This window comes from Capsella rubella, unplaced genomic scaffold (assembly GCF_000375325.1).
Source record: "Capsella rubella cultivar Monte Gargano unplaced genomic scaffold, Caprub1_0 scaffold_2, whole genome shotgun sequence".
NCBI lineage: Eukaryota > Viridiplantae > Streptophyta > Magnoliopsida > Brassicales > Brassicaceae > Capsella > Capsella rubella.
Window position 1 is genome coordinate 2,239,712 of NW_006238922.1, and position 20,883 is coordinate 2,260,594.

A 20,883-nucleotide genomic window follows, 5' to 3' on the forward strand; every position below is an offset into this window, starting at 1 on the left:
TTGATTCAAAAATAAAATCATGTATTCGCATTATAAAATAATATCATTTTATAAACCTTTTCGATCATTAAAACGCATAAATTTCTTCGATAATATTAGGAGATAGAGATCGGGATTGAACAAGATCGACGGTCGAGATGTCAATCCTAAAATATGGAAATCGAGAAGATATTATTATAGAAGATTATTGATAAATGTTAATATTGAGTTTAAGAAGTTTAACATTATCACAATATATATTATTTATATTTATGTTCATGAGAGTCTAATATAATTTTTTCTCTAAACATTTTTGTGTTCTTTACTCACATTAATTTATCAGATAAAACTTTAGATTTAAGTGGTTTTTATATATATATATATATATATATATAAATGAATAGAATGTAGTTTGTATGAATTGAAATCGATGAACAAAGAGATTAGTCGTTAGGAAATAAAGTTAAAAGTAATTACTAACTACATTGTGATCATACAAACACTCAACAACGTAAAAACATACTTATTTTCATTATTTTTTATGCGTGTGTGCCGATATCACTATTGGTGTGATTTTAGGTTTAACGTATGATTAGCCATTACCACAATTTGTAATAATAATAAATAAATAAAAAACATAACGTAGAATTTATTTATTTATTTTAAGAAACGAAGAAGAAAAAAAAGACACCTATAAAAAGATTTGATACTGAGAGTAATAATGCAAACATCAAACAAAAGTGAAGGAAGCAAAAAAGGAAGAAGCAAATTTCTCTTCTTTTTTCTCACTGAGAAAGAGAGCAATGGCCGCCAGAGACGGTGGCGTTTCGTGTCTACGAAGATCAGAGATGATCGGAATAGGAATCGGAGAACTAGAATCTCCACCGTTAGATTCTGATCAAGTTCACGTTCTCGCCGTCGATGACAGCCTAGTCGATCGTATCGTCATCGAAAGATTACTTCGTATCACCTCTTGCAAAGGTTAGTAGTTCCTTATCTTCTTCTTCTTTATTTCTCTTTGCCAAATAATAATAATAACAATAACTTAATTCTCCGGCGATGATTCAATGCAGTTACGGCTGTTGACAGCGGATGGCGAGCTCTCGAATTCTTAGGATTAGACGACGATAAAGCCTCCGTCGAATTCGATGTAAATCCTTTTCAAACAAATAAACTCTGACATTTTAGAGCATTTTAGAGCATTTTAGAGATTCAAGATTCTTGAATCTTGATCTTGATTTTGATCTTAATCTTGATCTTGTTATTAATATTGATCTTGATTATATTTTAACAGAGATTGAAGGTTGATTTGATCATAACTGATTACTGTATGCCTGGAATGACCGGTTACGAGCTTTTGAAAAAGATCAAGGTAATTCCGAAATTTTCCCGCCATAAAAAAAGTTACTGTTAATATTTTTATTTTTTTTGGCAATTCTTGAAACAATCAAGAATTTAAAGAACCTTGAAACAAGAACAAGAAATATCATGTTCTTGAAACAATCAAGAAAATGCCAAATTAATCAAGAAATATATCATTTTCTTGAAACAGGAATCGACAAGTTTCAAAGAAGTTCCGGTTGTTATAATGTCGTCGGAGAACGTACTCACTCGAATCGACAGGTGAGATGAGATCTCCTCGCCGGAGCTTTTTTTATCCGAACTTTGTAGCAATCAAATTATTAAATCAAGAAAATCTGAATTTTTGTACGTAGATGTCTTGAAGAAGGTGCGGAGGATTTTTTACTTAAACCGGTGAAACTCGCCGACGTGAAACGTCTAAGGAGTTACTTGACTAAAGATGTTAAAGTCTCCAGCGACAGAAACAAACAAAAGCAGAGTAGTACTACTCCGGCGTCACCATTAACGCCGCTCTCATCCACCACCTCCATGGACTCTTCAGCCTCTACGGTGGAATCTCCGATGTCTATGGTTGTTGATGAAGATACGTTGACATTTTCGCCGGAGTCTTCGACGTCGCCGGTGGATTCGCCGATGAGAAGGCTAGAGATGAAGAGTCCCGGTTTAGATTAGTAATGCATGATCTCCGTTAACTTTTTTTTTTTTTTTTACTTTTGACGGTTGTATTGACTGCAACGTTGACTTGACGCCGTCAGTTTATATAGATCTCTCTCTCTTTTGTATCGTTTGCACGTGCGGGGAGGTTCTTTACCCACGAAGGAACACTTTGTTGAATTTCTTGTATTTAAATTAAATTACATATATATAAACTGTATTTTTGGTGTTTTTTAAAAAAATGTTCTGTTTCTTTAATCGGATGATAATAATTAAAAAATGTTACTGTATCTAGGTGTATGATCATATCGTATGCTAATCACTTTTGAGATTTGAAAGCTAATATTTGATATTGCCAGCGATTAGCGTTTGGTTGATGATTTGATATGTTTTTTTTAATAATGTACGTACGACTTGGGGATACTTTTAGCTAATCTTCACTTAAACTAACTAACAACTAAATCTTGAGTTATTTCTAATTAAAGAAAATAGTTTTCAAATATTCTGCATGGCTTAATTGAATTTTATGAACTATTTAAAAGATCGTAATTCTATATGAAACCAATTGGTAGTTTACGAGTCGCGATTATATATACATATTTTAGTTGTACATACTAATTAGGTATAAGAATTTTGACTATAAACAAATTTGTAACTAATATATGTATATATACTTCATCTCTTTATATGTTTGGTAGTGGCTACGTTTTACACTATACAACCCATTTGCAAACTCCACATACTAATATAAAACTAGCTTCTATCTTTTTTACCATACGTTGAACTTGAACACTGCGGCTATAAGGTAGTGGCTGAGTTGGCTAAACCAATGCCATGTGGTCTTGGTCACGCATAGCTACGAACTAGCCACAGTTGCATAAGCACAATCTTTATTAGTAGCCACAAGTTTAGTGAACGTTTAATTTCTCTCTCGAGTTGGTTAAAAGAAACCCATTTTTATGGAAACGATGTACGTAATGTACTAATGTATGTAGCATATGTACGAATTGATGATTAAATGGATACATTGTATTTTTTTTTGTCAACATATTGTTAAAGTAATTAAAAGTCTGGAAATGAGTAATCAAGTGTTGTCTAAATACATATAATCATCATTGGGATCTTGATTCATATCTAACCTTAGGAAGTCTACTAGTAATAAAACCATTAAGTATGCGTTGTAGGCTTGTAGCTCCTAATCACACAGACTTACACCACGACCACAATATCTACTTATATATAAGATAACCATTGGGATTCTTCATTCATATCTAACCTTTAATTAGGAGGTCTACTAAAACCCTTAAAGTATGCATTCTAGCTCCTAATGACACATACTTATATTGTCTTGATTCACACCACGACCACAATATCTACTCATTGAGAAGAAGAAAATAAGTAATATAATATGTTGAACTTTCTTGAGAATGAAGGATCAAATTCGAATAATATAATAATGTACGGCTTCAGTGTTGTATCAACGAGATCCTTATTCCTTACATTGCCCATTGGAACTTAGAAGGAGGCACTGAATATTTAAAAAAACAATGTAAGGAGAGGCAAATCACAAATGCAATGAATCAAAATCAAAAATAATAATTGGTAGAGACAAGAGAATCAGCTTCAAAGATACTCCCCACGTTTGGCGTACTAAACATGTGATTCATTCATTCAACTTTTTATCTTCTTCCCATTTTGATTTCTGTTTTGTCCCCTTAAGGTACGGCCACTTATTCTTCTGCACTTCTTTATTGCAGAACATGCGAAGATAAAAAAAAAAAACACAGTGAATGACATGTTTTTAAGAACTTGCTAAAGTGCTTTATAAATGATACTTATGCAAAGCTTTTTTCTCTTTATTCTTTAGAATGTCGCAGCAAATGGTGTGTTTGTTTTCGTTACAAATTTAATAAACTTTTCTTAAATTTTGAAAAATACAAAATAGACGGTTTGATTGGAAAAATGGCGTATTTGCATTTAAAATTTGTTCGATTTATATATTTGTTTTCGTTTTTGGAGTAAAAATTTATTAATTACGAACGGCATGATAGTAGAGAAAATGATTCGTTTGAGCATAGATTAAAACCAAAAACAAAACATTTGAGAAAGTGTTTTTAGTCATATTGTTCTATGTACACTTTCCCTTTTCATCATATTTTCAATCAATTTTTTGTTGTTATAGAGATGTTACATTATAAACCATAACATATAGTCCCACATTTTATATTAGTGTCGTTGATTATCACCATTAAAAACGTCTTCAATAAACACATTTTTCTAACATTTAAAAAATGCTATCAAATAAAATGCTCTGCCAATTGATTTGGTGTTTTAAATTTCTGGTCAGTGTGAACTACAATTTCAAGAAACAAATGTCTCCGGAAGAGGTGATAGACGTTTAATTTTGTTTACTCATCTTATATTACATGGTTGTATACTTGTATCATGTGTCGGAAGGACTTGGGAATTGCGAGACAGTAGTAGCTAGCAGATGTGGTTTACCGTTTACCCAAATGAAACATTTATCAAATCTTGCATAAGGTAAATCAAAGATCTATATGTACTAGCTTTTTCAAACAAAAAAGTAATGGACTATTTGTGTAAAAACACCACATGCAACTTTTTGTTTGCTTGGCCCATCAAGACACAATATTTGTAAGGTTCCAAAAACTAGTGGGTCTAGAGATTCATTTGTTTTTTTGTTTCTGGCCCACTAGAGGTTTTTAGACATAAAACAGGTTTTAAAAGAAAAATCTCTTTGAGATGAATTATCATATCTCATCTGAATTTTAGAACACGTTTGCGTAAGAAACTTTATATCGTTATTGTGCAAGTTACCAAAATTTCATTTCTTGTGTTTCTTTGCTAAAGTAGCACTACCGCATGAGAAGGCTGATGATAAAGACTACCCCTAGGCCCTAGTTGGTCGACCAAATTATTTTACATTTGTATACTGTCAATTATATAATATAGTAATATACATAACATGCGCTTTCGAAAGCTACGTGCTTGTCGGGTTTTGAAGTTTTTTGTTTCGAGAGATTGACTCTCATCGTGATATCTTTGGTTTGGTTTGGCCGTAGACATTCTTGATAAATCTCTCTCACTTGTTTCAGAAGAAAAAGTGTTTTGTGTTCTTGGTTCTATTGTTTTTCTTAAGGTCTTTGTGGCCGGTTTCTTATGTTCTCAACTTAAGGTTTTGGCTCCTCTCGTTTTAAGTTGCAAATTTTCTGTTTTGTATTTTTTTTCTATCTTAGACTGTCTTTCATAGGGCTTAATGACTATGGAACATATTCATCGTTCGCCGGCTTATGTTTATTCTTTTGGACGTTGTATTTCATCTTTGATTTCACCATAAAGATTAATAAAATTTTAGAGACAAAAAAATAAAAACATGCCTGGAGTATTTTGTAAAATTTTCATAATTGATACAATTACAAATGAAATGGTACTATATACTGTTTACAGAAACGTATATGTGTAACTGTAACTACTACTTTTATTTAATTTGCCACATAGCAGTGACATTACTACTACACGTATTGAAATGATTCCACTATAGCAACTATCAACTAATTCATAATTTGGCCTCTTTCCACATGAGCGTCTTAATCAACTTTTAGCAAGTATAGTAACAACATTTATTATTTTACTAACAACATTCCATAACTAGCTAAACTCTCAATCATAATTATAAACGACTTGATGTCATCTATTAAAAATTTAAAACACACCCTTTTTAAAAAAGAGAGGATCATCACTTTCGTGTCAATAAGAGGAATAGAGAGGATCATCACTTTCTAGTGTCAAAAATTTCTAAATCTTTAATTACAAAGAAATAAAAGTAGCATCGACAAGTCTTCTTCGATGCTTCTTTATATGAACAGATGAGATGGGACCAAAATGTTTTTAATATATCTCTAACTTCTCAACACCTACCGATAAGCAAATACTACTTCTATCGATTACACACAAAAAGTCAAACATTCCAAAACCACATTTACACTTCAACTTTCTTCTCTTGCGGTTTCTTCTAGAACACATCCACTGATCCACATTATTACCTAAAACAATCACAATTCTCATTTAATTCTCATGCACCACAAAAAAAAAAACGCATAAAAAGGTCCACGGGGTTGGTTAACTTACAACTCACAAGTCACACAACACTATTAAAGAACTACTCCTATATTGTTAGGTTTTAAAAAGATGTATGAATGTATAACTACTTTAACAACAACATAATGATTACTCGAGTTTTGCATTCATATTCTCTAGTTTAAACGACGACGAAGAAGAAGAGTCACCAAAGTCAACGCGTATCAGACAGGTCAAACATCAAGACATCTTCCGCTTCCAAATTCGGACACGACCGGGTCAACCCAGCCGCATTAAACTCAAAATGACGAAAGTACCCTTATTTTGACACGCGTGTATATTGAGTTAACGGAGGTTGTTTTCGTAACATCATAGCTCAATGTCGAAAGAAGTTTTTATTTTTGTAATTATTTATATTAATATTTATGTTGCTTTTTTACCAAAAATTATCATTAATGTGTTAAATCATTAATGGTTGTCATGTTCAGACAAAAAAAATCATTCCAAATACAAATTTTATTTTTTTCATTTTTTCTTCGTTGGCAAATCAAATTCATCAGAACCTTTTGATTTCGCCGCGTGACTCTTATCTCCGTTGACGGCGAGTTATTCTCAGGTCGGTCAAGAACCACCAGCGATGTCGTTTCTGTTTCGTAAGAACGGTAGTAGTTCACGGAAGAAGATCAAAGACAAACTCCGTGGTCGGAACTCAGATCGAGGCGGGAGGAGAGAAGAAGAAAACAGAGTCAGACACGACGGCGGATCCGATTCGTTGCCTCCACCGCCGTCTCCTTGGGGTTTTCTCTTCCCGGAGGATTTTGTTCGAATCGACGGGAATCTAAAAGCTGTTATTGTAGATGAAGAAGGTTTAGATGTGATTTACTGGAAAAAGCTTATAGAGTTGGAAAATAGCGGGAAAATTAGGAAAAACCCTAAACCTAGAAGACGAGTTGACAAATCCGGTGGCGGATTTAGAACAACTGGAGTAGATCAAGACGATTATGGTGAAAATGATGATGATGATGATGATGATGATTCGATTGGAGATGCGTTTTCGTTTCCGGTGAGAAATTCTCAATCTTCTTCAGGTGATGTTGGAGGAGGTAGACACTATACTTCTTCTTCTGCTTCGCCGTCGCGTCCTTCTTCTTCTTCTGCATCTGCTGCTTCGCCGTCAAGGACTTCGTATTCTGCAAGTGATTATGGTGTTGGTGGCAAACAATCTCAATCTAAATTTCAAGCTCCTGGCGGCGGCGGCTCGTTTCCCTCTTCGCCGTCGCGGGTTCAAATCGGTGGTGGTGGCGGTCGTTCGCCGCCGCTTCCGCTTCCTCCTGGTCAGCTTGCGGCGGGAAATGGGGCATTTTCTACATCGACACCGTCTGTTCCGCTTCCTCCGGGTCAATTTGCGGCGGTGAATGCGTCATTGTCTTCATCGACACCGTCTGTTCCGCTTCCTCCGGGTCAATACACGGCGGTGAATGCACAATTGTCTACATCGACACCGTTTGTTCCCCTTCCCCCGGGTCAATATACGACGGCAAATGCTCCACCGCCTCCACCAACTGCTGGGGCTCCTCCTCCACCTCCACCGCCTAAAAAAGGACCTGCTCCGCCACCACCTCCACCTCCACCATCTGCTGGGGCTCCACCTCCACCTCCACCACCTAAGAAAGGACCAGCGCCGCCACCACCTCCTCCACCAGGTAAGAAGGGAGCTGGACCACCACCACCGCCTCCAATGTCGAAGACTGGGCCACCTAAACCACCGGGTAATCCAAAAGCACCGACGAAGTCAGGTGAGGTTTCATTGGCCGTAGGCAAAACTGAGGATCCGGCTCAGCCGAAGCTCAAGCCTTTGCATTGGGATAAAGTTAACCCTGATGCAAGCCGTTCAACAGTGTGGCATCGGATGGATGGTGGCTCTTTCAAGTAAGTATATTGTTACAGTCACTGAAGTGTATATATCTAGAATGTGAAATTAGGATTCGAAGTTCTTATGAGTTTATATTTGTTTCTTGGGTAGCTTTGATGGTGATCTCATGGAGGCACTGTTTGGATATGTTGGTGCTCGAAAACCGAGTGAAGCAAGCAGTGTACCTCAGAATCCCACTGTGTCGACTACGCAGACTTACATTCTTGATCCTAGGAAATCTCAGAACAAAGCAATTGTGCTTAAATCTTTGGGGATGACTAAAGAGGAGATCATTGACTTGTTAACAGAAGGCCATGAAGCTGAGTCTGATACCCTTGAGAAACTTGCAGGAATAGCACCAACTCCAGAAGAACAGACAGAGATACTAGAGTTCAGTGGTGACCCGACGAAACTAGCTGATGCAGAATCTCTACTGTTTCACATCTTGAAAGCAGTTCCATCTGCGTTTAACCGGTTCAATGTCATGCTTTTCAAGATTAACTATGGCTCAGAGGTTGCTCAACAAAAAGGATCTTTACAGACACTTGAATCTGCATGCAATGAGCTTCGTGCTCGAGGGCTGTTCATGAAGCTGCTAGAAGCAATTTTGAAAGCAGGTAACAGAATGAACGCTGGAACTGCTAGAGGAAATGCACAGGCTTTCAATCTGACAGCTTTAAGAAAATTGTCTGATGTGAAGAGTGTTGATGGGAAAACTACTTTGCTTCACTTTGTTGTTGAAGAAGTTGTAAGGTCTGAGGGAAAGCGGGCTGCGATGAATAAGAACATGTTCCCAAATGATAATGCTAGTGGTGAGAATGCAGATGTATCTAGAGACGAATTAGAGATTGAGTTTATAAAGCTGGGTTTACCCATTATAGGTGGCCTAAGTTCAGAGTTCACCAATGTGAAGAAAGCGGCTGGAATCGATTATGACTCATTTGTAGCCACGACCTTAGCTTTAGGCACCCGAGTGAAAGAAACAAAACGCCTTTTAGACCAAAGCAAAGGGAAGGAAGATGGGTGTTTGACAAAGCTGAGATCTTTCTTTGAATCTGCAGAGGAGGAAATGACAGTTATGACAGAGGAACAGCTCAGGATAATGGAGTTAGTGAAGAAAACCACAAACTATTACCAAGCTGGAGCATTGAAAGAGAGGAACCTGTTTCAGCTGTTTGTTATAATCCGTGATTTCTTAGGGATGGTCGATAATGCCTGTAGTCAGATCGCCAGGAATCAACGGAAACCACAACAAATACCTGCAACAACAGTAGCAGGAGCAGGAGCAGGAGCATCAAGTTCAACAGCAGAAACAACAAGCGTTGCAGCTGCACCGCAAAGGAATGCGGTTAGATTTCCAATTCTGCCTCCAAATTTCATGTCAGAGAGTTCAAGGTACAGTTCAAGTGAGTCAGACTCAGATTCTTGATAACCAAAAACCGAAAAAAGTTCATATTCACTTTTGTTATTATGTATATAGATGTTAGGGGGAGCTTGTTGGTAAAAAATTCGTTAGGTTCTTTGATGCTGTTTCTTTGTTGAATTTGTTGTTGATTGGGTCCAAAGTTGATTCTTTTTGGAAGGCGAAGATTACAAACAGAAGAAAACCATTACCAAATTGGTCTTTGTTTGTAATTCGTTTTGTTATATTTTTTTCGGTGTGCAGCATATAATAACATCAAATCAAGTGTTTGAATATCAAACACGAGACTTCATTAAAGCAGTCGCAAATTGTAGATACAACGACAAAAGCCTCACAAGAATAACATGTTTCTCGGTCTGTATAAAGAAAGATACAGAGAGATTAAAACTAAGGAGAGTGGGAGAGAGATAGAGATTAGAGAGAGTATACAAATCAAAAGCCTCTTTTATTCATAGCTTCCTATCAACCAACCATGTCGTAACAAGTGGTAGTTTAATGGAGAACAATAGCTTCATGGAAGTGCAGCTTTAACTTCTTTTCTGTCTGGTCCAAATGACTGGCCAACAGAAGCAAGAAAAGAAAGGGTCAATAAGGAAAATTAACTTTAGTTTAAGGGTCGTGCAAAAATGCAAATGGCAGAATATGTAATTAGTTAATTTACCTCGGTACCAAATCCCTTTACATAGACATTGGTAAAAAGTTCGGAAGGCTCTGGCATTGGGCAATCCTGAAACGGAACAGAGTTTTCGAGGGCTTAGCTTTAAAAGTTGAATTCCCGAGTCGAAGAGAGAAAGCAATGTGATAGTTATTTTACCTTAGCTTTGGCAATGGCGTCATCTACTTCTTTTCTAATTTCCTTCTCCATATCCTTAAGCTCTTTCTCGGTTGCTAGGTCATGAGATAGTACCAGCTTTTTTATTCTCTCAATTGGATCACGTTCCTGAGTCACACACAGAATGTTTTGAGGTTCACACTAACCTGAGTCCTCAACCAATAATTTATTTTGTGCAAGTAAAGTGACTAACCAACCTGCCTCACACCAGATATCTCATCTCGTGTACGGTATGTGCTCCCAGGGTCAGACATGGAGTGACCGTGGTACCTGTATGTGTCCATCTCAAGAATCTGTATAGAGGAAATGATGAATCAATTCTTATGTAATCTTATATGATAGCAGAAGATGAAACATACACCAGAAAGGTTTGAAAACCGAAGCTACTTCTACTTCATATGAGGAACTGTGATATCAAAAACAAAGTTCTTTGATGTACACTAGTAGAGCATAATTTCTATAGCGGATAAAAACTAAGAATGCTACCAAAAACAAATCAGTCACCCCATCAAATATTCAGCTATTGGAATTCAGCTCCAGTTCACAAAGAGCAAATGAAGGGAAGTAAATTTCAAGTAGGAAATGAAAAAAGTACGAAAAACACTTCATCCTATGATGCCAAGTCCTAGGGGATAGCTAGATATTGATTAAAGTAAATTAAAAATGTGCCAGATGACAAAAGGAAAAAGAACAGAATATGTGAGAATACTAAAATGCAGATAAACTTACTATCGGTCCCTTCTCCAAGGCATGATCCTTAGCAAATTTGCAAGCTTGTTTGACAGCAAATGCATCCATACCATCTACCTGTTCATCCCAAAAATTTCATCCAATCCAGCAAAAACTCAAAAAGTAAGTTGCAAAACTGATGCAGATTACAAAATACCCCAACAAAACAATGTAATGATGCACCATAGCTCTGTTAATGATAGATGACTCATGACATCATTATACATGAGAGATTTGCATTTCATACGTAAACTAGAAAGATTATGAAAGAGAACTTGCAGATACCAGTTTCTATATGGAAACTAAGTAATGTATATGGTTCAAAAAATGACACTAATCCATCTGCTAACAGATAAATAGCCAACCAAAACTTCTCCTCTCTCATCTTAACAAGTCTCAGATCAATCTTTGTTACAAAAAAGATTAAAAAATCTGACCTTGAGTCCAGGAACATAATCACCACGCTTGTAGTAAGATGGACTCTTAGCAGCTCTCCATTCAGCAGTTCCCATTCCATCTAGACAGATCAAAATTCAATCCAATCACATACTATACCATTAGAAACCTACAAAGAAAGAAGACGCAAAAAATGCTTACAGTGATTGTTCTCGCAGACAAGAATGGCAGGTAAATCCCAAAGAGCAGATATATTCAAAGCTTCAAACAACTGTCCTTGATTCGCAGCACCATCACCATACATAGCAAACGTCACAGCCTCTTCCTTATTATACTTCTGAGCAAAAGCAATACCACAACCTAATGGAACCTGAGCACCGACAATCCCATGACCACCATAAAACGAAGATTCCTTCTTATAGAAATGCATAGATCCACCTTTGCCTTTAGAACAACCAGCTTGTCTTCCCATAAGCTCTGAGAAAACCTCATGAAGCGAACCACCACGACCTAAGAAGATACAGTGATCACGATACGCAGTGATAATCGCATCTTTTTTCGTAATCGCAGCTTCCATGCCTATAGCTACAGCTTCTTGTCCATCGTAGAGATGGCAAAACCCTCGGATTAGCTTCGCTTTGTAAAGCGAATCGGCTGCAATTTCCATACGTCGCATCAACGCCATAGTTCTGAAGAAATCGAGAAGCTCTTGACTCGATGATTCGACGGAGCGTGACGGTGGATCACATAAGTGAGCTGTGAAAGGAAGCGAAGTCTCGATAGTGATCGGAGTTGTGTCCGTCGAGATTAATCGGCTGAAGGCGGCGGAGAAGGGACGAATGATACCATTGGATCGTGATGAGAGGCGTGATAGAGCCATTCTCCACCGTTGATTTTTTCTACGGCGAATCTGTTGAAATCTTCGCGCAGGAACAACACAAAATGAGAGACGACGATTTCAGTGAAGAAGAGAATAAAAAGCTAACAAAGCAGATAGATATGTGTATGCTACCAAACAAAAGACTCTGAAAGGATAAGAAGGTTCTCAACAAATTTCACTTTTAAGTGTGTTTTAATGCAGATTTCGGTTTAGTTAACCAAAATTAAATGTGGCTGGTATGTTAATTCGGTTTGTTGAATGAATGAAGAAATGACAGAATTCTTTTCTTGTTTTATGGATGACAACTCAAAAGAGACAATCTGTTGATCTTACATGGCAAAAACAAAAACCGCGAATCCTTGCATATTTCGCAAGATAGCCAGCTCGGGTATATTTACCGTTGCGAAGGACAAACTTGATATAAAAGTAACAAACGATCCCTATAAAATTCAAAATCTTTCGTTTTGGTTGAGAAATTGAAGATAGTTGTTATAAAATTGATAGAACCTAAAATGGATGAGAAAATAGGCCAATCCATCAGATTTTTTTTTTTTTTTATATAAATTCTATCGGCTGATCCGGTCAGTCCCGGTAGAAACACATCGGAGTGGACAACTCTCTGAAGGGCCACCACACTGTCTATTCCGAGTTTGGAATGCTTTCCGACTAATGTCAGAAAGTAGTCAGACCGCCTGCATTTCTGACTAACAGGTAAACCAACTATGCCTTCGCCCAATTGACAGACTTCCCACCACGGCTGTGTGGGCCAATCCATCGAATTAGAAATCATAGCGATAAGATCTGAACAATCCGTCATGTTTAACACGTCGAAATCTCCAATAAACACTCGATAGCCCTATAGAAGGATCCGGAGTTCAGCATGTAACAGATAAAGACATCGAGATAATAGCCAAAAAATGACAGAGAAGACTTTATAAAAGAAATAGAAACATTACATTAGAAATAATATCCAATATTTGTTGAATGAATGAATTAAAAAAAGTCAATTTAGCATCTCGTCCTTAGATATATATTCTAACACTATACACCAAAAACTGGCGGCTCCAGTCTCCAGACGTGATTTAGAGAAAAGAAAAACCAAAAAACTATGGTTGCCAATGTGAATCTCTTCTCTGCCCCAAATGATGCAAGAATCGTCGTCAAACACAGTTGGTCTCTACTCTCTAGTCTCTACCACTACTGATGCTTGCATGTCTCAGCCAAGAACTTCACACCTGCGCAAATATACTAGCTACATCCATTTACTTTTTATCGCAAAATAAGCGATTACTGAGGATCTGCGACATTGGTCACTAGGCATATAATAAGTTAATCTGCGAGGATTGAATCATGATTAAAGCAAGAAGAGGGTTACTTACGATCTAGATTAAGGCAAGGCAACAAGTCTTTGGTTAAGAATGGTGTGAAAGCGTGATATTCTTTTCTTTCTCGAGGTTTCACTGCTACCAGAAGTTTTATTAGTGCTGTCAGGCCCAGTTGGATTCAGTGTTGCTTTCTTCTGCTTTCTTCTATACAAAAGATCTGCTGTGTTTGGTTCATACTTGACCTAATGAAAAACGTAAACTCTCATTAATTGTATACACATGGAAAAGAGAAAAGATTATTGATGATATAGATTCATGAGACAGTATGTTACCTTGGAAGAACTGCAAGCAATCTTACATTCAACCTCGTTAATAATTCTCAGCCCTCCCATGGCACCCGACAACCCTGATTCATCCAGATCGCTTAATTTCGCCTTGTTCCTGGAAAGAGTATGATAAGATGATTACTAATTATACTTGCACAACTGAAAACGAAAATAGTTATGCTCTTATCATTGCTTCATTCACCTCTTCAAAAATAGTCCGGGTTTCTCTTCATCACGGACAAACGAAAGAAAGTCATTCTGCAGATAATTAGCAAAACCTGGTTCCACTGTTACAGCTGTAACTTCAGGCTGATCATTCCCGTTGTTCATAAGTTGTATCGAGAGACGGGTTTGCGCAGATGACTGCACAAAATTTTGTAAGGACAGATTAGTATGTGAGAACATATACACAAATGTCCACACATGTGAAGAGAGGCATACATATTCAATCCGGTATATGTTCTGATCATGGAGAAGGGCTCGAGCATTTTCATGGTACACTATATCAAAGAATCTTCCTGGTTTTCTGTAGTTCTCGTATGCATACAGTTGCAGAAGCTTGGTGTCTGTCTCATCAGCTGCGACTGCGTGAAGCTAATTCATGCCCAAGCCACTTCAATGATTAGTGCAGAACAAAAACAAAGGAGAGGAACAGAAGCAGAGTCAAGGCAATAACAACAAGTTGCAGGTAAAATGGAAGCTTACATGCTTAACAAACTTTTGAACTAGCTTGTCCAATGTGAAGAGAACATATGACTGTGCTCCAATGATAGCACGGCATTCATCTTCAAACTTTGTATTGTCACTTGAGCCGTCAAGTAAATTATAAAGGGCATCCATGAACCTATCTTCCGTATATCAGTTAGAAAATTACATTTTTCTCAATAAAAAATTACCAATAATGCTTACAAAATAAACCACCTGGTATATGAATCAGTAGATGTGTTATCTGGAGCTTTCCATTTCCTCTCTGAATGTATCTTTGCTGATTGTATTCTCTCGTACAACATCTGGAAAAACAGCAGAATTAGCGGTTTGAACTGAAGACTATTGACATGTGAGGAACATGAGATGGTTGTTCGAAGCCCTCACTTGATGAAGCCTAAAAAGCACATAAAATGAATCATTCCCATAGAAAACTCGAGAACCATTCCGGGAGTCGCATTCACTTGCTTGCAGTGTTCCAGGCACATGCTTTGCAAGGGGCTTTACAGGTTGCAGATAACGTTCTGAAAACGTTAAAAACGATCCATCTTCACCCTCGTTGGAATTAACCATCTCTCCAGCCTCATTTTCACTCTCCGCCACACTATCATGCTGGTCACAGTTCATGGCTCCTTTATGCTCTTCATCGGAAGAAACTTGGCCACCAAACTTGCTTGCTGAGACATTAATTTTAGAGTCGTCCCCTTCTGACAGCTTTTGAGTAATTTTTTTTTCATCATCTTCAGGGAGGGCATTGCTCCTTGCTCCAGCTTCAGTACCACAGGTACCCTCTTTTTGTTCTTGGTCTTTATTACTTCTTTCATTGTCTGGCAGTTTCTCGACAGGCTCGACGAGGCCGTTCTCTTTATAAACCTCAAAATTGTCTTGCTCGAAACTTTCTGTAGGAGACAATTCACCCTCTTCTCGCTCAACCTTATGCCCTCCCATTGATACATCACTAGCCTTATTACGATTCTCTACATCCTCCATTATCAAGTCAGCTCTGGGTGACACCAGTTTGGAAGGCTGGCTATCCTGTATAGCCACCAAAAAAAAAATCAGGGAGCTATCTTTTTTCACACATAGAGGAATGTTTCACAAGTATCATCATGAAATAAACGTAAGCAACATTCATTATTAAAAACACTCTACCACCAACAGCCAAAAGTTATGAGAAGGTTTGACTATATTTACTCCATGAAAAGTGAATACGGCTTCAGGTCAAGATTAAAGGTATTAAAATGAAGAAACAACACGGCTACCTCATTCGTTATAGCTGCACCATCATGCAGTTTCTCTTGCTGAATGATTTCGTGTGTATTGACTGGGAAATCTTGGACACAAGAGATTCCTTGTACTTTTGGGTTTTCTTTCTGAGGCGTTTTTGGAGCTATTAAAGGTTTAAGGTTTGAGGCCAGAGAACCGTCACATGTGTTCTCCCTCACAGCCTCACATGCATCATGGGGACCTTGGTTGTCTTCAATCTTTGCAACATCTTTCATTGTCTCATTAGTTTGAGACCTAGAAGGAACGCCAAACATGGGCTCCAAAAAGGTTACCCATAGCTTCATGACTTTATCCGACTGTTCAGTAGCACATATTTCTTCACAGTAATACTTAATTAGTTGATATAGGTCAGAATGAACTTGTGTATCAGTATAACTGAACTCCACATCTGGGGTGAAAGTGGGCTTAATTCCAACAGCAATGGCACGAAGCAGGTCTTCTTTATGCTTTCTCTCACTGATATCTTTAATTTCCGCCACTAAGCCTGCATTTGAGACATAACAACCAACTTTATTTGATACAAAGTTGCACTTAAATGATACACAACATTCACTTCGTTTCATCATTTTTTTTCCTTCAAACAGTCACAAGGCCATTATATTACGCACTTTCATATAGAGAAAGTAATTTCTAATATGTAATATCCATAAAATCTCCTATGTAGTCTCAAGTGCACCCAAACAAAAATGGTGTTTCAAAAAATCCTAAGTTAATCCAAACAAACTGAAATTGTAGTCCTGCAAGAAAACATACCTTTTGTACTCAAATTTTTGGAGTCCTGCTGCTTAAAATAGAAACTACGATGATCTAGTGATTTATGATGATTCTTCGCATACACTTCAGCCCATACTTTCCTGAAATCAGAGCGACACCTAGCCCATTCTTCTTGTTTCTGCTTCAAGCGTGTTAGTATCACTGGTAAGGCGATATGAGAATTCTTCTTCAAAAAATCCATGAGATCAAGCCCAAAATCCCCATACAACCGCTCAATGCATCTTAGGTTCAGCTCTATTAAATAGTCACATGTAAGGTCATTAGCCCGTGTAAAAGAAAAATAAACACATATATCACAGCCAAGATTCAATCAGATAACTACTTGCCTGATAAGTGTTCTTTAATACAGATTGGTGTCTCTATAGAGATTGTGTTGTTGTTGATCTTTTCCAGAAGAGTTTCCACACGCTTAATGGCTGCACTCACAGATTCTAGTAACATGTCCAACTCAAACCTGAAACCATATCAGTTAGTTAATAGATCAGATAGAAGTAGAATTTTAATGGGAATTATATTGTCAGCAAAGAAAAAACCCACAATATATCCCACACAAGTTTCAGAAAACTTAGTGAAATTAGAAGGTACGAGTGAACTGAATAGAAAAAAATCATGAACTCACCAATATTGTCGAAAGACTCCTAATCTAGATATAGAAAGAAATACAGGACCCTAATATACTAAATATGTCTTACCTATCATCCTCACATCGAAACAAGCTTTCTTCATACTGGTTTTTGCGCATGTGTTTGAATGAGTAATCCTCACTCCCCGATGTGACAGATACCCAATGATCATTAAGTACCTTTTCTCCAAGAGAATTTCTGTAGCTTGGAATCTGAATGGGATACTACACAGGAGAAAGCCAACCATATTAACATAGAGCACAAAATCAACGCTATACTGAACTATAGTATATAGTATTATTAAGTTTAAGAAGGACTCACATCATCTGGCAGGCGGCGGTAACTTGGTGAACATTGTGCGCAGTCAGTAAGGTCCAATTCATTTATTGCCTTGGCCATATGGTTGGTAGACAGTAATATTTTTTGACTTCCGATGTCTTTACCAAAAGCTGCAGCTCTATCATTTTCTGGTTCAAGACCCCCGTTATTTTCATAATTTTGCATCCCCTCGGTGTCCTCTGACTTCAGATATCCTGCAAGGGATTCTGCAAATATTAAACAGAGAAAAGACTGACAATGACCACAGTATAAAAGCTGACAATATGTCATGTCTATATATACTAATTTCCCTTTTATATCAAAATCACTGAATTATGGAAGTTCATATATATATAATTATCATGCTCTCAGCAGGCGCTGAGCATGATAATTAAATATGCAAATAATTAAAAATAAAAATGCAGCAGGTGATTCAAGTACTCACTTCCCAGAGAATTACCAGCAGAATAAGCCACAAGGTTCTCGTCACCATCTTCTCGTTGATCAGAGTGTTCAGTATACTCATCATGCCTACTCCGTAGTTTTATTTTCTGTGGCAGGAAAGACTCCATATCAACATTTCACTAAGACTCTGAAGCATCAAGTTTCTCAAACAATATATTCTCTCATCTATTTGCGGTAAGCTGTGTCTTAATTACTATATTTCTCTTGCTCTTAATTTATCACTCTTAGCATGTTAATACAGGCTTTCTACCACGAACATCAATTATAAACATTATTAACTGCTGTGAAAGATATGACCATCATTAAGAAAGAAAAGAGAAAAACCTTATCAAGATGCTTCGGATGCATGGCTGAAAATGGAGAATTCCTGTCATGTGGTACTGTAATCCTTCCGAGAAGAGGGTTATTAACAGAAGCTGATCCTGGAAAGTCAGGTAAGAAATGAACAAACTCCCCAAGCAGATCTTCATGGTCTTGGAACAACAGAGTAACCTGTAATATAGATGATAATCAGAAAAAACAATCACAAGAAATTTGGCTATATAAAAGAAAAAAGTGTGACGCAGAAACATAGAGAAAATCAACATTATGCACATTTACTGTTAATATACCTCTTGATAGACCTCATTGATAGACTTGCTATCCTTTCTATACATGTTCAAGATGTCTAGGAATTTTTTATATGCACGGTCATCACCCCCAAATCTTGCCTGGAGGAATAAATATCCAGTGATGTTAACTGTTAAAATCATGACTAAATTGATATCTACATCAGATACATACCTTGATCTTGTTGACAAATTCAATAGCCACTTGGAAATCTACTGGTTTCTTAGGTCTCTCATCCTCGGGCTGAAGAGTTATTTTGTACCCCTTTGGCAAAAAGGTATTAAAACCCAAAAGCAAATTATCACATCCTTTGAACAAATCTTTAACTCTTGCTATAACGCCATTAGTGTCAACCCTGCACCAACACGAGACACAAAGAAATTAAAACATTTTCAGCTGTGAGAAGAAACACCGATCACGGAAGAGAGAGGAAGGCAATTTTACCTCTGAGCTTTGAAGTCCTTCATGACTCCAAGGAAAGTTTCATATTTCTCTTTGTTGTCTTGAAACATGTCCTTGACAGCTTTGAGATATGTCAAAGCATCACCTGTTGTTAGCCCTCCCATAGTTCCTCCTCCACCAATCGTTAAAGGCCTACCATTTCTGCAGTACACAAACATATATTAGAAACTCAACTCAAACTTAGAAAAAAAACAGCATTTAAAACTGCAGTAATTTTGCTTAAGCCTATAAGGTAAACTACCCCAGGAACAACCATACACCTCAAAGATAAAAAAAGACTCAACTCAACCTAGGAAACAAACCAAAGCACGAGAATTCAAATCCCCACAAGCAAAAAGAGACCAACCATAAGAACATCAACCTACACAATTTTGACTTCCGTACAAAAAAGGCATAGTCAAAAAGAGAATTTGAAATCAAAACAAAATTGGAATTAACAGAGAGAGAGAGAGACAAAGAGAGAAAGCTAACGTTTCTCCTCGAGACGAAACAGTAGGACCTCGTATATGTGCTTCAACGTAAACCTCTTCTCTAACCCTCTTCATCTCTTTAACCTTCCCACACCAAATATGAATTTAACTTCAAAAAAGATTCAAGCTTTACACCAAACTCACTATCCTGAAAAAAAACACAAATCACAAAATTCAAAAAATTCCCACTTCTAAACAACACACAAAAACCAGATCTATCGCTTCAAATCAAAACCAAAATCAAAGGAGAAGGCAACAGTTAAAAAACCCAAAACTTTGATTTTATTATTCATTCAAACCTTATTACAGAAACCGGATCACATTCGTAAGAGCGAAAGAACCAAACTTGTTCGTCTCTTCCGAAGAAGAAGAAGATAATACCAACATATGAGAAAAGAGTGGATCGCCGCCGTGTGAGTTTGCGGAGAAAAGAGATACGAATCTTGACAGAGAAAACAAACCAAAAAGAAAAAAGATTGCTTCGAGTTTGGATCTCTCTCAATCTCTAATCACAATCTCTGGTTCAGAGAGATAAGAATAGTTTTCAAAAAAAAAGAGATTAGCCGTAAAAATCAAATCAAATTAAAAAAAAAAAAAAAGGCCAAATCTTTAGAGCAAACAGAGGGAAGAGAGCGAGAGAAGGAAGAGGAGCCTGTGAATATATAATTTGAGAGAAGTGTTTACTTATATAATCTTAAGTGTATATGTTTTTGTTAATAACATATCTTGGCATGTACTCATGCATTAATTTTTTTTAGTATAAGAAACTTTTTTGGATTATGTATTATTTGATTAATAAGTGGATTAGTTACAAAATGGATTTCCCCTAATTTTCTACGGTCAAATTAGGGTATTAATCAAACACCTCACTTTTGGGGATAAAACTTTGTGAGATTTCTTACCATTTTATGCCATTTTACACGAAAAGAATAATATTTTTTTTCCTATTTATAGTAGATTATGTTTTTATAGTTTTCAAAGTTTTAAAGGTTTTTTTTTCCTTAGAAAATAATGACTTAGCTATTATGATTATTGTTGATTATTAAATAATTTGTTGGTTCTTTCTTCTTTGATTTGGGTTTAACAAGGATCTTAACAAATATAAAAACATTAAAATTTTACAATAATTTTCGAGAGATATGTATCAGCAACCAGGGTTTTATCTGCATGAATTTTTTTTGTTGTACACAGTTTTGTATAAATCAGTTTAATTCAATAGTGGGAGTATCATATTAGTAAAATTTAATCCATATT

The 20,883-nt window shown here is 36.8% G+C and overlaps 4 protein-coding genes across 7 annotated transcripts; 2 read left to right on the forward strand and 2 right to left on the reverse strand.

The window, feature by feature from the left end:
• The first annotated feature begins 736 nt into the window (after positions 1-736).
• LOC17895170 (two-component response regulator ARR3) lies at positions 737-2,253 on the forward strand. The gene is made up of 5 exons (XM_006301657.2): positions 737-960; positions 1,053-1,129; positions 1,274-1,351; positions 1,532-1,602; positions 1,695-2,253. Exons 1-5 carry the CDS (start codon positions 783-785, stop codon positions 2,011-2,013), a joined length of 723 nt encoding a protein of 240 aa, XP_006301719.1. The 5' UTR covers positions 737-782; the 3' UTR covers positions 2,014-2,253.
• Positions 2,254-6,607: 4,354 nt separating this feature from the next.
• LOC17894361 (formin-like protein 7) lies at positions 6,608-9,652 on the forward strand. The gene is made up of 2 exons (XM_006301564.2): positions 6,608-8,022; positions 8,117-9,652. The coding sequence occupies exons 1-2, from the start codon at positions 6,731-6,733 to the stop codon at positions 9,432-9,434; spliced, it is 2,610 nt and encodes an 869-aa protein (XP_006301626.1). The 5' UTR covers positions 6,608-6,730; the 3' UTR covers positions 9,435-9,652.
• A 33-nt stretch (positions 9,653-9,685) lies between these two features.
• Positions 9,686-12,356, reverse strand: LOC17895201 (pyruvate dehydrogenase E1 component subunit alpha-1, mitochondrial). The gene is made up of 7 exons (XM_006302313.2): positions 11,587-12,356; positions 11,427-11,506; positions 10,990-11,067; positions 10,458-10,553; positions 10,243-10,368; positions 10,090-10,155; positions 9,686-9,984 (listed from the first exon to the last, which is right to left on the reverse strand). Exons 1-7 carry the CDS (start codon positions 12,263-12,265, stop codon positions 9,940-9,942), a joined length of 1,170 nt encoding a protein of 389 aa, XP_006302375.1. The 5' UTR covers positions 12,266-12,356; the 3' UTR covers positions 9,686-9,939.
• An 813-nt stretch (positions 12,357-13,169) lies between these two features.
• Positions 13,170-20,026, reverse strand: LOC17896593 (paired amphipathic helix protein Sin3-like 5). 4 transcript variants are annotated; one of them, XM_023787278.1, is made up of 20 exons: positions 19,929-20,026; positions 19,631-19,777; positions 19,142-19,300; positions 18,872-19,052; positions 18,700-18,798; positions 18,413-18,580; positions 18,084-18,174; positions 17,627-17,838; positions 17,375-17,529; positions 17,009-17,136; positions 16,662-16,916; positions 15,884-16,392; positions 15,009-15,656; positions 14,838-14,926; positions 14,622-14,760; positions 14,358-14,510; positions 14,119-14,279; positions 13,923-14,031; positions 13,645-13,832; positions 13,170-13,500 (listed from the first exon to the last, which is right to left on the reverse strand). In XM_023787278.1, exons 2-19 carry the CDS (start codon positions 19,702-19,704, stop codon positions 13,653-13,655), a joined length of 3,510 nt encoding a protein of 1,169 aa, XP_023643046.1. In that variant the 5' UTR covers positions 19,705-19,777; positions 19,929-20,026; the 3' UTR covers positions 13,170-13,500; positions 13,645-13,652. The 4 variants fall into 4 exon arrangements, with proteins under 4 accessions (XP_023643046.1, XP_006300660.1, XP_023643042.1 ...); XM_006300598.2 differs by having other exon boundaries at positions 18,069-18,174; XM_023787274.1 differs by having other exon boundaries at positions 13,170-13,513; positions 18,069-18,174.
• Positions 20,027-20,883: the final 857 nt, after the last annotated feature.